Source organism: Chionomys nivalis, chromosome X, assembly GCF_950005125.1.
Source record: "Chionomys nivalis chromosome X, mChiNiv1.1, whole genome shotgun sequence".
Lineage (NCBI taxonomy): Eukaryota > Metazoa > Chordata > Mammalia > Rodentia > Cricetidae > Chionomys > Chionomys nivalis.
In genome coordinates this window covers 91,857,595-91,875,813 of record NC_080112.1, presented here as the reverse complement: position 1 = coordinate 91,875,813, position 18,219 = coordinate 91,857,595, and the positions used below count along the sequence as shown (strand labels likewise).

Below are 18,219 nucleotides of genomic sequence, written 5' to 3'. Positions count from 1 at the left end.
TGGTATCTCCCTGGCAAGGCTCTCTGAAACAGCACACCCCTGTCTCTGATAGCAGAGTTCTCTTGGTGAGTGCTCCCAGAAGAGGCAAGCTCCAAAACAAGGCCATCTAAGAACCGGTACAATCAGTCAACAAAACCTTTTGCAGTTCTATCAATAAATCGAATAGCCTTGGGCCTTTGGATGGGAGAAGCAAATAAAACCAGTAAGTACCAGCCTGAAGTGAGTTGCTATGGAAAGGTTATACTCGCTCTCTTGCTATTTTGAGAGGTTAAAAGTATGTATGTGAGAAGTGTGTGTTTTTTTCTGTTTACTTGGATATATATATTGTTGTAGTGCGCTGTTGAAAGAGAATTAGCAAGAGCTTAGGAGTTTAAAGTATCCTAGATTTTGTGTTTTAACTTACTTTATCACTTAACCTATACTCTGTATATTCTTCATGGGGTGCATAGAGATTGTAATGCCTTCTTCACTGTGTTGATGTGAGGCCCAAACCAGAGCAGAGCATGGAAGCTTTTTTAGAAATTACAAACTTATATATTTTAAAAATGAGATGTTGTTAACCCAATGCTAGCTGCCTTCTAAATGATGCCCATCTGCTTTGCCTTTAGACTAGTGCTGGTATTTGCAAGTACGCCTTTCTTGGTCCAGACTTGTTATAACTACCTATGTAGATTTCTGTAACATTATGAGGACCTACTCACAGCTGAAACTAATGCCTAGAATGTATAGTGCTTCATTTAATATGAAAGCATGTACTTATGAAAGAGGGGTTCTTACCCTCATGGAGCTTATGATTTATTGAGAGGGACTGGCATGCAGAATGGCTCCATGCAGTTTGAAACAAGATGAAAGAATTCCTCTGTTGGGCCTATGGAGCTGCCTATCATTAATGGATGGGCTCTACCTTGTTGATTTAGTCTGTGAGTAGCAGTGGGATCCCAGATTATTTTAGGGACTCAGATTTGGCTCATTTTCTATTCTATAAGATACCCCGGTGACATAAAGCACTATTGGAATTAATGTCTGAAACATATGTAGAAATACTCAGATACAAGTTGCCATAGAAATGTTTTTCATGATAAGAGTTTGTTGACTTATAGAAGGCTATGTGACTTTTCCTGTCTTCTTTTTCTTTCTCTCTTTTTTCTTTTGATGGTGGGGAAGAAGGAGACAACTTATAAATTATCTACTATGTTTTCTCACATTGTCAGTCATGAATTTTTGAACTAGGTAAGTTCATTTGCTAATAATACATGAAAAATAGAGTAGGTTTGATGTTGGCCTAGGCTAATTACAAAGATGTGGTTTGTTCTATTCTTGAACACTTACATAACCATCTTGAAAGTGTGTGTTTAGGGTCCAATGGAGTATAAAAAAGCCAGCAAATGTAATTCTTGAATCCTCCTTCCCACCACCAAAGTACAATTCAGTGTATACATCCTTCCAATAAAGGCAGCAATCTCATCTTTATATATAAAATAAGTCTCTATATTGATATAATTATATAAGGAGACATATGATAACTTTAAATTTATCCTTATTCAATACTTTGAAATCTAAAGGCTGTCATTAAAATTTTAATCCTTGATATACAGCACTAATTCTTTTTATACAGAAGCTCCCCCACCAAAGAACTTTCAGATGACACACTCATGTTTTAATAGAATTCTGTTGCAAGTCTATTATCCCTCTGAAATCCTAAAATCCATATTCTTTCATACGTCCTTGTGTTAAATGATTATTATAACTCTGTCATCACAACTTCTTGAATATTATTCTCTTCTATTTTTAGTATCTGTATCAATATACCAGAAACATTAGAGTTTACCCTGGATATTTCCTCTAGGCTCCATCCCAGTCTTATTGTGTATACTTTAGTTTCATATGCAAAGAATATTAAACAATGTTGGTGTAATCACCAATGTCTGATAATAGGTTTATGTTGCTACTGATTTGGGGGTTTTCATTTGAATATGGCTGTGAATTAGCAAAGCTGGGCTTTTGGTTGAAAGGCAGACAATACATTTGTTTTGTTGAGGAAAAATATGCAAGTAAATAATTACATCAGTTTTGAAAGTACACAGACATTTATTTCTCATGATATCTGCTTAAAATATTTATTTTATTTGCTCATGACTTAATGAATGGTCTTACAAGTTGTAGGACCAGAATTTCTGGCTTTTCCTCCTTCACATACCTGGTATACAGTATCTGTAATAAATGGGCACAATTGGCATTTTTGGCTGCATCCAATTCAACATATATGTCACCGTATCCATTTTGGTCAAGTTTGCTAGTATCTGGTTGATTACTGTTTTTTTCTTTGACTTTTAGATCTGCACAAGTTGATGACTTTCTTTTCTAACCTCCTGGGAGTTTAATCTTGTACTGATATCGGGCAAATGCGTGTTGGAAAAATGAGAGAATAATGAGAGCAGTTGACCATTTCTAATCCTGCACCACAGCACCTATGCCCCTCTAAAAATGTTTTGCTGTAAGGTTCTTTGGCAAGAGGCAAGCCAGTAAGGGCTGTGTGTATTCATTTAGTCCCCCATGGATACAAGCCCTCACATTTGTGTATGAGACTGAGAGGGGAGAGGAAAAGACCTGAAAAACAAATGCAATGTTTCCTATTGGCTTTAAAATAGGCTGTGAATGATCTTTGGTCATAGTGAAATAAAATATTTTTTACAACAAATGCATTCCAATTGCAATTACAGAGCATATGCCAACACTAACTCCGCAAGGGTTGGCTCAAAAATACATATCATCCACAAAACAATTTGAATTCTTTGTAAAAAAAATTGTAGTTGCTATGTAATCAGGTTTGGACACTAGTGTTAGCTATTTTTCCACGATTCTAAAGGCCAATATCTGAAAGTGAAACAAATGGTCTGTGGCTAGATTTAAAGTGCCACTCACTTGAAAGTTTCTGTTGTGCAAGTGAAAAACAACATTTAAACTTAAGACTAAGCATTTTTTTTGATTGCACTCCTAGAGAATAATAGTTCTTTTGTATAATACTTGAAATGAAGCCTACAGCCATCCCAAACAAAATAGTCTCTTAACATCTTGGAAATAATGACATCATAGGCAAATTGAAGCAGTGATCCATTAATAGTGTCCTTTGTAGAAAGCTGTCTCAGAAGAGAACCTGACTTAGTAAATTGGTATTCTTTACAAGCATAACATAATAGGATTCTCTCTTTCTACATTTATGGAAGAGTACAAGATATCTCCCACTTGGGGAAAAATACATTGACAACAAGGCTTCCTTGTGAATGCCTTCCCTTTCTCTACTTTTTCAAAAGCATGCTTTGAAGCACTTGCTTTGAAGTTGGGTTAACGATGTCAAGAAGATAATTTTTGTTTTTACTTTATAAAATTTAATGAAGAGCTGACGTAGTAGCATGATAGTTCAAACAAAACAAAATATGTAAAGTCTACACAAATGAAGAGTAAGTATCTAGATCATGCTTTATGTTCTCGGTGTGGAAGTGGATACCCTTTCTTCAGTCTCATGTCCATCTCTGTAAAGGGTTATTTCAACCCCTCTGATGATGCTCTAATGAGGCCAATGAAACTAAATACAGTCTAAAACCATGCCTGTTTGTTGAGAAGTAGAAAGTAGCTCGGTTCTCTGCAGAGCTCCTGGAATATCATGCCTTGTTGGTGTTTTGAAATTTGAGTTGTAGGATTTTAGTACAGCATAGAAGAGTTTTTTATCCCAAGTAGTCCTTAATCCTTAACCTAAAACATACTTGGCCAGATAGCATTGTGGTCATCAGGCAACCTGAAAAGAAGCAGTAGGTAAGCATGCTTCCTTGTTTACATACTGTAATTAGGAATGTGTAAATAGGTGTGGAAACTACACCTAGTTCTCAAGAACAAAGGAGCACAGTATTTTAAATTACGTAGTTGCCCTAGAACCCTTGTTGTCCTAGACTCTTGCCTTGTTATGCAAGATCAGATCTGTTCTAAAGAGAACACACTTGTCTTTCTGACTTCTGTCATATCAAGTCAAGTGATGTGTCATCAGAATATATGTATCATCCGGAAAATGGTAGCTCTTTATCTCTGTGGGACACAACTTTCCAGAAATCTCCCTTGGCACTGCTATTTAAATACTCAGGCCCTGTCCAGTAGCTTACACACTTAGTTTTTAAAATCAAGCTAGATGTTGCATATCTGATATTTTTGTAATAATAACTTCACACTTAGACATTAGTATTGAGTCCAGAACAGTCTCATACCAAATTCTTCCCAGTGGCTAAAGGAAAACTCTGAGCTGGGCCAGTGAAATATAATACCACTGGTCAAGTCAATCATTTCTGGAGAAGAGTAAATTGAAAAGGACCAAAGGTCTAAACGCAAAAGAGAACGTAGTTCATTAGCCCTGTTTCACTCGGGTGTTCCAATAATGACTAGTACCATTAGCAAGTGTGCATATATTTTACCTTGACATCATAGTTACTTTTTCATTGTATCTCATGTTTCAGTTTTACTTATGCAAGACACATGGAGCTCATCAGGTCATTGGTAGTGCTAACAAGACATTTATTACCAGGTGCTTTCACCATAATGATTACCAAAAAGATACAGAATTAGTCTTAATTCATTCAGATAATGCAAGGCATGGCAAAGCAAAAGGAAACAGAACTGTGCAAATGAAGATAAGGCCAATCATTGGGAACTGGCAGCCAATCAAGCAGAAAAAAGTTATTGCTTAATACCCACTCCTGTTTTGTTAATCGACCATTTCACACATTTATACATTAAATATTAGTTATTTTTCCCTCGTCACTTTCTTCTTTCTCCTTCTTCTCCAACTTGGGATGAAACTCTTCTAGTCTCCCTAATTTCGTGTTTTCTGTTGTGTGTGTACCTCACTGATTTTAACTGAAGTCTCTTTCTGGACTGTGAGCGGGCTGTTATTTACTAGAGCAACCACAACTTCTATGTGGCTTTACCACTGATGAAAATGCTAGCCCCTCCCCCAACAACCTATAATTGCCATTGTTCTTAGGGAGGGAGCAAAGTTTCATGGACTGTATATATTGATTGAATTTAGAACATAGGGAAATTATTTTCAAATTTTATTGCCATACATTACTATATAAAATACTTTTATTTTGGGATTTGATACATATACATACTGTACTTTGACCATATTTACCCCTTTCTTACTTTTCTTCATCCCTCTTTCTGGTCCTCTTCCTTGTCCTAAGTCTCTCTTCTACTTTAGTATAATTTATTTTATCCGTATTTTGCATGTGAGAGAAAACATAATATTTATCTTTTGTAGTCTGGTTAATTTCATTTACTTTGTTACTTTTCAGTTGCATTCATTTTTCTACAAACAGAATTTCATAAAATAGAAAAACTTTAAATACTCCTCATATGATATAATTCAGAGCTCTTTATTAAAAACAATAAAAATATTGTAATCATTAAAACTAAAAGGAATTATGGAAAAACATTGGTTTATTTGTTTGTTTTGTTTTAATTTTTGAGGCAGGGTTTTTCTCTGTTACAGCTCTGGCTGTCCTGGAATGCACTCTGTAGACCAGACTGGCCTCAAATTCAGATATTCCCTTGTGTCTGCCTCCCAAATGCGGGAATTGAAGTGTGTACCCCCTCTGCCTGGTGGCAGACCATTTCTTATTTCAGTATTTAATGAGAATATTCTTTGTTGTTGCTGCAAATATGTTCACTTACAGTAATTGTCCTTTTCATAGAGTCACGTGGTAAGTTGTAGTTGGAGAATTAATATATTCTTAAATTAGTAATAAGTGATACTATATAAATTTTTATATAGCTACATTTGATTTTTCTTATATTCAAACCATGAAGACATTCTGAAGGACCTGGCTTGTGCCTGTTAGGGTCAATTCCTATAAGGGGAGGACCAGAATTAGAATAAGAAGACATGAGCATAAACATTTTCCTGAAGATGTCATACTTTTTCCACTTCATCCTCTGAGGTGGATGAAACATGAATGTGCTTGGATTTTGACATATGTGCCTAAATAAGTGAAACTCATAGTAAATAATAAATTTCTAAAACCTAGACTAGATTTTACAACTAAAGTATCTTTCGGGGACATGAAATAAGACAGAGAGTAAAATTATGAGATCATCTCACCGTACTAGAGCTCTGCCTTTGGTCATAATGACATTCTGCCTACCTTTTAAAGCTGCTTCCTTGGGAAAAGATGGGCGTCATCTGCTAAAACAGTATACCTCAACTTTCCTGAAACTGTCATGTATATAGAAAGCTTTCTCAATTTTTAAATAATAAAAACAGTAAAAATCATTTTGCAAATCAGGTACATAGACATAAGAAGCAGACACCAAGGCATGCTAGTGTTAAAACAGCTAATAAATCGTCGTTCTGGGCAATTGACAATCAACATCTTAGCCTGTATCAATTTAAAAGTCTAAAAATTTATGCCACTTGACCATAATGATCATCAGTATAAGATTTTTAGAGAAAAAGTAAATTGTTCATTCAGAGATCGTGTATGAACAACAGAAAGTAGAGTTTCGCTGGTAAAATCAAGGAAGCTTACATACACATTTGCGTGCGTACACTGAAAGTCATTCATGACCACAGTTACCTCAACTTGGATAAATTGTCTAGTTAGCCTTTGGAGAGGCATATTTCTTCTCCCCAGAAGAGAAGCCTCTTAAAATGTACAGGAAATCTGAGTGAATGAATGAGAGAGCAAACCTAATTCTGGGATGCAAGACTCCCCATGTGTACCCCACTTGCATTAGACTTGACCTCCCTTACCTCCTGTTTGCCACTGCTTTCCTTTAGGAGCTGTGAAATCAGCTGCACCTGAAAATGTCTGACAGCTTGGAGAACGAAGAAAAACCCCCAGCTCCCCCACTGAGGATGAACAGCAACAACCGTGATTCTTCAGCACTCAACCACAGCACCAAACCACTCCCCATGGCCCCCGAAGAGAAGAATAAGAAAGCCAGGCTTCGCTCTATCTTCCCAGGAGGAGGGGATAAAAGTAAAGTATCAGTGGCCGGGCATTCAAAAGGGGCCAGTTTATTCTTTCTTTGTAGCTTTTTTTTCTTGGGTTGGTTGTTCAGGGCCTGTTTAACCTTTCCATCTCCATCTTCAGAGGTTGCCTTTTGTCAGAGGACCACGTTTGATTGACTTCCTATGGGATACCAGAAAATATACATGCTGTGTTTGTCTTTCACATAAACTGGATTTATAGACTTAACTGAAGGGAATCTATCACAAGAGCACTGTATTGAGTGTAAAAACAGCAACTTGCTTTCTGAAAATTTAGGGTAGAATTTAAAACAATTCCTCCCTAATGCTAAGTTGTCCCACTTTTGATGTTTGAGTGTATAGGTAGATTTGCTTCTGTATATCTTTACAATAACTGAAGATTTGGAGTTAAGTGTACAGGAATAAGTATAAGTCACCACAATGTTATCTGTCTGAATCACAGGAAGGATGGAAAAGTCCTTTATTTCCTTTCTTCTTCTACCAGTTGTCACCTATGCCGTCAGTTCCAAGTGCATGAAAGTCACAATATAGTATCATTTACCCATGTGACATTCATGATACAGCTTGTTGCTTAAATAGTGTATGCTACTACTTTGTGACACTTGGTTCTCTGAAAGCTTTAGTAAGTAGCATATAAGGTTGTATTAATTGCCATAAAACTGAAACTTGACCTCTGTGGATATAACTATTGATCAGGACGTGAGTAATCATAGGATCACTGAAATTGGTCAAAAGGAGAAGAAAGGTAATGTCTTTGAAAACAAAATGTCATTATTGATCTGCGTCTTCAAGGTAAAAGTGGTAGCTTGGGGTGCTATACAGTGTTAAATGAACTTACAATTTGTATAGGAGCTGAAATGCTTGTTAGTGACAGTGTTGCCTCTTGTGTGTTTATGAGATGCTTTCCCCTGTGACCTAAGGACTGAAGAGAAGTAAACAAATAATGAAATACATTCTACACAAGGGTTCTGTGGCTTTATAAGGGGAAATTCTAAAAGTCTGTTTGCCAGTACTTAGGTGGATCTTGGAAACCCTTTCTGCGAGTAAACGGCGGTGTGAGAATTGAAGATGTGTCGTTATATGTAGAGAGCAATTCATTTGTAATAGTGATGCCAAAGAAAGGATCCCTGTACTACATCTGCTTCATTTGCCCAGTGCTTGAATAAGGGATGACGCCACACAAATCTTTGGTGCTTGAAAGTGCATGCTTTTAATGTCTTTGAAAAGTCCTATTTGTCCTTTTGAAAAGCAGGAGTTCAGCAATATCAGAGAGGTTGACATTTCTGCTTTGTGTCAATAGTTCAAATGATCTCCTAGTGAAACCACTGCTATTCTCCAGAAAAGTGTACCCAAATCTTCTCAGGGGAAAAAAAATCTGAGCCAAATTTCTCTTGAACTGGCATCCAAACAGAAGGGCCTGGATGACTTCATCTCTTATTCAGGAATGGCTTGAACAGTGCTTTCTTAGAGAAATTTAAGACTACTTGAAAGAAAACCTTTAGTTCAAAAGTCCTGTTGGTTCTTAGCATCCATTTGGTACTTCACATGCGTTTGCCAATGCGTACATGTTCTAGGGTAAACACGTTCTTTGATACCAACCACACTTTGACTTTCAGTTTGCCATTCAGTAAGATGTGCTAATTATATGTTATTTAACAATTCAAAGTCTCACAAAGGTTCTGAAGGTACTAGTGTTCTGAAGGTACACCATTACTAATGCTGTATCCTTATTGAAAAAGGCATTAGCTAGTTTGCCAAAAGCATGGTATAGTGCAACCCGGAAGATTTGACAAGAGGTAGGGATGGAACATCTTTCAGGACCTCCTCCTAAAGGCAGTGAAATTTTGCATCAAGAAGAACCTGTGAATGATGAGCCTTTTTGTAACTAAATTTGAATATGAACTTGTTTTCTTTAATATGTGATAGGATATTTTATAGGATACCCCTCAGGGAGGTTCTTGTATGCCAGAGGCAATTATCAGAAGGGAAAATAATGATAATTAAGAGGTTTTGAGACTGGAAGACAAAGTTATAAGGAAAGGGAACCATTTAATTTTAGAACAAGAATAAGATGTTCCAAGGAAAACTAATGAACATCGGTATCTTTTCATATCAACAATTACCTGTTCAAAACTTGAATGATTTTGAAGAATCCTATATTATGAAGAATCACCAGAAGCTATCTTAAGGCAAACTTTTAAGTCATCAGTTACCATTTCTAGTATTGCTAGACATCTAACAAGCTACTTTCAGAGAAAGCTTGGATGATTTAAGTGCTATAAGAGTGGTTTTTTAAGACTACAATGAGAAGAAGTTACTGTCAAAAATTCCTAAATCATTCAAGGTAGTGGTACTTAAACACTCTCATTGAGTAGCTGGTAAGTTTCGCTCAAAGTTTGAATGACTTCATTGGACTAAATAGAGAAGTGGATGGGTTTCTTCCCAAAAGATATGACAGAAGTCATCGTCACAAAGAAATACAGTCATTAAATGATGCTGCTTGTATTCATGATATTGTTATAGCTTCAGGATGGGATTTCAATGACTCTGAGAACATTTGCATCCGTGATTTGAACTAGCAATTCACCACTGTGCATTGCTTTCCTGTCACTCTCATTTTTATTGGAGTCATATGTATGTTCTTATCACCCCTGAAAAATCTTCTCAGGGATCTAAACAAAATTATGTAGAGCTTTTCCTTGTTATATTTTAAGTGATGGAAACTCTCATTAATCTTTTTTATTTAGTGTATCATTGTTATTACTATTGCATGCAAAATATTTATGAGATATTTGAAAAGTTGTGACCTTATTTCTAATGTCCATGTTTTTCTCTTCTATCTCCAAAATTTCCTCAATTGAACTTTGAAAACTCAGGTTTGCCTAAGACCCTGCCCCTCATGGGTGAACAGAGAATATTGTTTCTCTGTCCCTGATTCTTGGTGACAGTTTGAGTAACATCACAGTCAGTTTTGAATTAATACAAAAAGCACTGAACATGTGTTCTGGAGGCCTGGATTCATTGAGGGCTCTGGCAGTAATGACTGTGGCTTTGGTCCAGTCCTGCAGCTCCTTTGAGCCTGAATTTTTATCATCTGTTAAATGAGGATGATAGGGTTTGCCATGCCTTTCCAAATCTTTGTGAGAACTTAAGGTAACTGTAATTACATGAGTGTTACAAGTGTAAATTAACTTCTGCTAGGTAATTTTGAGCTATTATTATATTTATGGCATTTAACAACTTATACAACCAAGAAACTAGGTTGTTGAATTTATAACTTTTCAATGTAGCTTTTGCCATGACTAGCATCTGTATGTCAACTATAGAATACTTCAAAAGTAAAGAAAGTGTGTGGTTTATACATAACAGTTATAATCAGGCTTTTTGATATGTGTGTATCTTGGTCTGTATCAGTTATGTTTCAGGCTCTATTTATGTTCTTAACTTCATTTTCCCCCTTTTTACATCCTTATCCATTTTGTATTTTTTGTGTATATATATATACATGTATATATATATATATATATTCATGTTGCATTTTATGTATTCTTGTGTGTCAGCTGGCATCCGTTTTGGAGTAAGATGATGAAGAAGTACATGGATGAGTAAATAAATTTATTAATAAATACATAACTATAAATAAACCAGTAAGGAGAAAGCAATGAGGCAAATAAAAGAACCAAGGACTCTGAAAATGACTTAGCTCCCCCCAATCTAATCAGTTAAAGAGTTAAAGCAGGTGAGAGTGCACTTGGAGTTTGCCTTTCTGTGTGACGTCTGTTTCTCATCTATTCCTTTGTTTTGTGTCTTGTACTGCTCTTGAGCTTAGGTGAGTTTTGGGGAGTGTGTAGTCCTGTGTGAAGGATTGTGTTCTTAGGGAACACAGTTCATATGTATTTTGTTTGTGGGGAAATCTGGAGAGATTTGTGATTTGGTGATCTGGGGAATGATATGATATGATGGTCCCTTTGCTGGGAGATGTAGGAAGAAATAGTTGGATAGAAATAAAATTGTGACATATAGAAGATGATCTCTCATTTGCTTACTCCTTACTGGGTGCAAGCATCATTAAAACATATATGAATATCAGGAAAAATTACTTTTTCTTTCTTCTAGCCCTCTTTTGTAGTCATAACAGTATAAGCTTAAAGTATTTAAATATACAGTCTAGGACAACATAGCAAAGAATGGAGCCAGAAACAAACTTCTCATACTATATTAGCATTCCTTGCGATGGAACAAAGAGACTGTGTAGTGACCTCTGTTGCTCTCATCAGAAGCCAGGAGTGTTGACTGATGTCATTTTTAAGTGTTGGTGGTTTGCTTATCTGTTCAAGCCCGCCTCATCTGTCTTTTCTTTCTTTCTTTATCTCAGCCCGCCTTATTTACTTATTTATTTATTTATTTATTTATTTATTTATTTATTTATTCATTCATTCATTCATTCATTTATTTATTTATCCATCCATCCATCCATCCATCCATCCATCCATCCATCCATCCATCCATCTATCCATCTATCTATCTATCTATCTATCTATCTATCTATCTATCTATCTATCTATCTATCTATCTATCTGGCTTTGTGGGAGCCTAGGCAGTTTGGATGCTCACCTTACTAGACCGGGATGGAGGTGGGTGGTCCTTGGACTTCCCACAGGGCAGGGAACCCTGATTGCTCTTAGGGATGATGAAGGAGGGGGACTTTATTGGGGGAGGGGGAGGGAAATGGGAGGCAGTGGCAGGGAGGAGGTAGAAATCTTTAATAAATAAATAAATTAAAAAAAACACCATGACCAAGACAACGTATGGAAGGAAGGGCTTATTTGGGTTTATGGCTTAACAAGCCCCAAACTTAGTAGACTGCAAGACTTTAGTACAAATGATTCCGTTATGGAAGTACCATCCAGGCATTGAAAACCAGTGCATTGGTAGCGACAATTGCTAAAACAAGAACAAAGACCTAATATATCAATTCTGTAGTTCAATTCCTAAATACCATTTTTTGGGGGGGTCTATATAAGGACTGCATGTGGGTCCTGAACCCCCAGTGTAGTCATTGGCTAATAAAGACATTCTATTAGGTTGAACTTGAAAAAAAAAAAAAGAAGCCAGGGTGGCATTCATTTTTACTAACAAGTTTCAATGTGCTTTAAAACGTATATGAATATCAGGAAAATTATTTTTTAATTGTCATGCAGAAAATGATAGATACATGATATTCCTGACAACAGAGATGTGCTAATATTTTCTTGTGTGTTTTGTGGGTTAAGTTATCATTTGATATGTATATTTCACAGGCTCGCAAATGGATTGTTTTAGAAAAGCGAGGCTTTAATTTGATATATTCACGTTTGTGAAGGAGATATTGCACAACATAGTTCTTGTTACTGTATTGAAAAATACATTGTTATGCTAATTCCTGGAATATTCTATCTTCTCTATACCCTACAGAGCAGGGAGCATTGTGCAAAAAGAAAATGCTCAGCTATCTTTAATGGTCTTGTTAATCAAATGTTTTGGTTAATACACATTACTAATATCCATAAAATATATAATAAAATATATTTAGTGTGGTAAATCTAAAGGCCCTTAGTACTCTGCAGGAGTACGAGGTGTTTATTATTTCATCAATAATATGTAGGAGTGGCAACTAATGGAGAGGTATATGCTCTGCTATCAGAAAGTCAGGTGGCAGAGACCGATGCTCCCAGAATAGTGTTTGTGTTCCTCTTAGTTCTCTAAAAATAGCCATCTAGCTCCATGGAGAGTCCTCTTCAAAGATCGTTGGCCTGCCCTTTGGGAAGTCTGAAGGGTACAGTTTCTTTCTTGTCCTCTGGGGCTAGTACTATGTTCCATGAGAAGAGCCTCGTATCTATTCCTCCACTCCTAGACATCCTGTTGAAAGGGAAAGAAGGTGGGACAAGGGTGTACTTTCCCTAGCTACTAAAGCCCATGTTCCCACTTCAATGCTAATAAAGGAAAAGCTCACAAAAATATGGTTTCCCACATTGAAGACAGGTATGAAATACAGTATTGGAAGATGTATACAATGTAGTAAAGAGAGGAAGTGATATCTGAGAGAAAAAGGATAAGAGGAAGAACAGGGCGTGGGTAGGACTTGGGGGAAGATGGAAAAGTGTTGTATCAAACATTCAAATGAAGAATGTATAAAAGGATACAAATGTTGCTAATAGTCAAGGGTTAGGAAAGTTCTTTCTTTGTTAAAGCAAATGAGGCCTTTTTTTTTTTTTTATCCATCTCAGACTTGTACCTTACATAATTGTCCACTTGGACATGAGTGTCTCCCTAATACATTGCCTCATCTTTGCCTTATGTTTTTCAAATACTACTCATTGAAATTGGCTCATCGTTTGAAGTGAATATAACAAGTATATATTGCTTGGGAAGAGATGAAAGGCAGTTTCTTAATTATTTTCCATAAAAATCAATACTGTTGAGGATTTTGGAAGATGAAACCAGAGGAAGTTATAAATGTCTTCAAATGTCAAAGGACTGACAACATACCTCACATGTGACTGTCATTTCTTTTTCCTCCTCTGATCATCTCTGCGAAGCATGAGCTTATGAATTAAGCTTATAGCTACTCTTGCAGAACAAGGTACCACTTTGTGGTTTTATCTGTATATACTGTCTTCATAGCCATTGAAGACCAGGCAAAGGGAAACTGATGGAATGTTTTCCAAAAAAAAAATGCATAAAGAAGATTCAAATAGGTTAATTAGATCCTCTGAATTACTTTAGCAAGTTTTCCCAGAGCAGGAGAATGGACCTTGCCCACTGTACATTCCCAGCTACATACATGTTTAAAGTCATGTTCCTCAATCCTCGTATGATGGAGGTGAGGCTTTCCTAGAAATGACTTTATACAGAAAGCCATTTCAGAAGCATTACATGACTGCCACACAGTTGACACACTGCTTAAAGCTTGACAGACCTAGCACCAAAATACTTAGTTCAATGATTACTAGCTCAAACAAATGAAAATAATTAAAGCTGCTTTGAAAATATGTTTTACCCGGTGGAATGTACAAAAGTGATTTTTTAAAAGGAAAGACAAGGAGAAACCTAAGTGAAATAGCAATGATGACCTTGAATATTTTTTTCCTTACAAGCTTTTCTTCCTCTTGGCCCACCTTCCTAGCAGGAAGCAACTAGATTTTATTTGTTTGTTTGCTTGTTTTAAAGTATCTTTTTTTCTATAATTACTGTGTTCTTTTGAAAACTTTCAAACTGTTTCCTATTACAATAGTAGTGTTTGATGCTCATAAAATTAAAATGTTGGATAATTATATCTAAATAGAACAGAAGGAACGTCCACTGTTTCTTCTCTTGCACTCATTCCTAAGCTAATCCATCTCTTCACTAGATGAGAACCTTGTTTTTTCTACTCAGAATCAGTTTGCCCAAGTTTCTAGGTTTAAACAAGATATAGTTATGTGGAAACTTAAATTTGTAGTGTTTTTGCAGCCCTTCGCTGTCAATTTCTTCAAATATTTGGAACTGAAATTAAAGTGTTTTATGCCTGATTTTCCATTGCTCTTACCACGTAGTATTTCAAATATTTTCAGTGGCAAAATAATACATTTCCAGGCTCCCAAATGAGAAAACTAAACAATTACGTGACCTGCCGTGTAAGGAAAGAATTACATGTCATAAATTCAGGAAGTAAGAAATTCCTGTGGGTCCCCTTCAAAGAGGATATTTGTATATAGAACAGGTGTGTTACGGAATAGAGCCTGGGCGGAAATCAGTCCCTCTGGGACTTTTGTTTCATAAAGATCTCCTGCTTCTTCGACACCACTTGGAGGGCTATTATTGCCCCAGGAAAAACTATTCTGAGATCCGTATACTTAATCAAGTCTAAAATGAGCTTCAAAGGGTTTCCACTTGAGAAAGATGGCACAGTGCACACTGTGCTCCGTGTCTGTGACTGAGAGGATGGAACAAAATGATGGTAAAAATAAAATAAGAAAGCCATAATTCCATAGTTAATTCACTGTTCTGGCAGTTAATTAGACACTAAAGTATCTGAAACCTCACAAACCACTAAGGCAGCATTTTATAAATAATCCATGAATTACAAAAGCATCTCCCACCTAGATAAAGAATGAGCCACTCACTAAGGGTTGCCTGGTAGGAAAAGTGAATGCTATCACCCACAGAGTACTAATAGCACTTTAATAACAGTTTTTATATCTTTCTATTGTGGTTTTCCCGGAAAGAAAAAGAAAGAATTATTTGCTATAAAATAGGCTTCTTAGTATGATAGGTCTCTGACCTAGCCACACCCACTTCTCATGCTGAAAGTGGCATCTCCTGTACAAGTTATTTGGCTTTACTAATACACACCAGAAGGGATGAGGAGGGATTTGCCTCCAAGCCAAGGGTATAAGATAACGAATGTCATTTCCAGAAAAGTTCAAATACACAGGAATTCCAATTAAAGTAGCCTAATAATTTGCTTTATTATATCTCTGTTTTCTTTTCTTTTTTTTTTTATTTTCGAGACAGGGTTTCTCCATAGCTTTTTTTTTTTTTTTCTTTTTGGTTCCTGTTCTGGAACTAGCTCTTGTAGACCAGGCTGGCCTCGAACTCACAGAGATCTGCCTGCCTCTGCCTCCCAAGTGCTGGGATTGAAGGCGTGCGCCACCACCACCGAGCTATGCTTGCTTTTTAATGTGTCTACCTCAGTGATGAACATCGTAAGAGAGAAATTATCCTCAGGTAATTTTTCAATTGCAAAATTTATACATGTATGTGTGTATAATGGAAGTTATATGTTAAATGGAAGTTCTACACACATATGTGCACAAAGGGAGAGACAGAAGGAGGGAAGCAGAGAGAGATCCTAAGAAATGTCCAGTAGAATGCACCTTAGAAGAAAAGATGCAGTGATAGGTAGGTCCTTTCATTTCTCCATTGCAACCCGCTGCTCATTCTCAGTCTGATGCCTGGTGCTACCAGGATACCCTAACAACACAGAACTAACTAACTTCCCTTCAGAAAAAACTCAGTTATCTCAGCCACCTGCTCACAGACCTTTCCCACACATGCTTTCCTATTATCTCCAGTTTCATCTTTCTGTCCTTCTTGATTTTCAAGACTAGTCCTTATGGGTTTATTGATGTTTTTTCATTTACATGTGTTTGCTTAATGCACTCTTACTTCTGACCTTTTGCTTCTGCTGCATCGCCTACTTCCAGTACCTGACAGATTATCTGACTGATGCTTGTGGCTCATTTCCTGCATCCAACCTCTAGTACACTCAGACTACCCACCACATGTATCTATCTATATTTCCCTGTTATGTATGTTTATACGGAACATTTATTCTCTATTACTCCAATTTACTTCCTAGTGTTCCCTAGTCTGGCCATACTGTTCCTTTTTTATTAACATCATTCTCCCAGTTAATTTGCAAGTTTAGACTATTGCTTAAGTCCCTAATGAATCATCTAGCATAATCTGTCACTACATTGATTCCTAATTTAATGCACACTTCCTAACTGAACCATTAACTGATTGAAAGAAAATGAAAGGAAGTTGAGAGTTAGTCCATATTGCCAGAGTAATGAAATGCTTACCTCAGAGAACTAGCCCATCTGTTTGTTTACTGTTCTTTAAAATGATTATTCCTGTATTTTAAAATATGCTTAATATTTTGTTTTGGTCTTTCTGCATTAAGGCAGCATTAAGTGTTGCTTTTTAAATTATGCCACGTATACCGGAACAGGTTGCAGACTTTCCATTGCTTTTAACATGATTCGTGTGTGTGTGTGTACTTATAGGGTAAATTTATGGAGAGAAGTTTTCTCCGTGTTCTGCCTTCCTTTGGTTTACCAGCATGGTCGATTTTCAAGGAGCTAGAAAGTACTCTAGAAAGTAATTCGGGAAGTAATGTTATGACAGCTAAAGAGAAAGAAAAGCATAACTCTTTGGAGTTTTAGGGGAAGATAGCAAATGGACCTCCTAAAGCAAGTGTGACTCATGTGACAGCTTTCTAAAACAAATTACAGAAATTAGACAAAATTGTTGAGGGATTTCAAATGAAGGAGATTGGTTGTTTCTCTGTACCTTGAATTCTTCCTAACTATGTTAATATTATTTTTGACTCTGAAGTGACATCTCACTAGAGATGCGTCTGAATGAATATAGAGTGAATCTCTACAATGGAAACATCACTGACCCTATCAGCGAATTCAATTACAGAAATAACTTTAAAATGTAATTTTCACTTCCTTGTCCTATTTGGTAGATAATCATGGCTCCCTCCATAGGGTCATTTCATCTTTCCATTCATGCTTTTGATTATTTTTGATTTGTTATTAAAACATTGAGTTTTGTACTGTTCTGGAGCAAGGAACATCTAAATTCCAATCTCTGCCTTCAAGAGACTGATTGCTCAGGAAGAGGAAAATTAGTCAATGAGTTTAATTTACTACGGTAAGTAAAAGCAGAAGCAGGTGCTGAAGGGAAATATGTTGAAGACTGTCGGGACCAGTCACCGACAGAAGACTGAAGGGAAAAGAAGCTAGGGAAGTCTTCCTGAATGAGATGGACCACCAAACTGAGATGAGTCTTTAAACAGAAAGTATAGAACGTATGTGTAGAGTATAGCTAGCCATGTAAGGAGTCAGTGGCATTTCTAGTACCAGGAGCACCTTAGCAAAGGCAGTAGGCATGAAGCATTTCTTCTTGACTTTTTATGGTTATAACTACAGGAAGTTCAGACTGGCTAATATGAAGAATGGGAGAGGGAGGGTTGGGATTATAAAGCTATGGAGGAACAATGTATATCAGCAATGACTGACTTAGGGACCAATATTATTAGAAAATGAATAGGAAATACAGATACAGTATTTAGAAAGAAGAATTAATAAAAATGGAAAATAAATCAGGTTACAAGAAAAGGAACTTGAGAGGGTGGGGTAGGAAACCAAGGAAATGTAGTTTCATGTTTCTTCAGGAATATTTGCCGTAAGGAGCCTGGGACACAAACAACCAGAAATGACTAATGACAAGTTATCTAAACTGGGGTTGCAATTGTGCTGAGGCAAAGCTGAGAGCATCTATAAAGCATGTGGATACTGTAGATGTTGAAATAATAGAGGTGCGTTGAAGAGATGACTCAAAGGACAGTGTTTTGATGAGGACAAGTG

General features: G+C 36.5%; 1 protein-coding gene across 8 annotated transcripts in view; it reads left to right on the top strand.

The window, feature by feature from the left end:
- The window catches only part of Pak3 (p21 (RAC1) activated kinase 3), a 266,630-nt gene that overhangs the window by 165,868 nt on the left and 82,543 nt on the right, over positions 1-18,219 (top strand). For all 8 annotated transcript variants that reach the window (XM_057759182.1, XM_057759181.1, XM_057759179.1 and 5 more), the window contains one exon: positions 6,824-7,025. In XM_057759182.1, coding sequence (XP_057615165.1) covers positions 6,851-7,025 — 175 coding nt within the window. In that variant the 5' untranslated portion in view covers positions 6,824-6,850. The remainder of the gene's footprint in view (positions 1-6,823; positions 7,026-18,219) is intronic.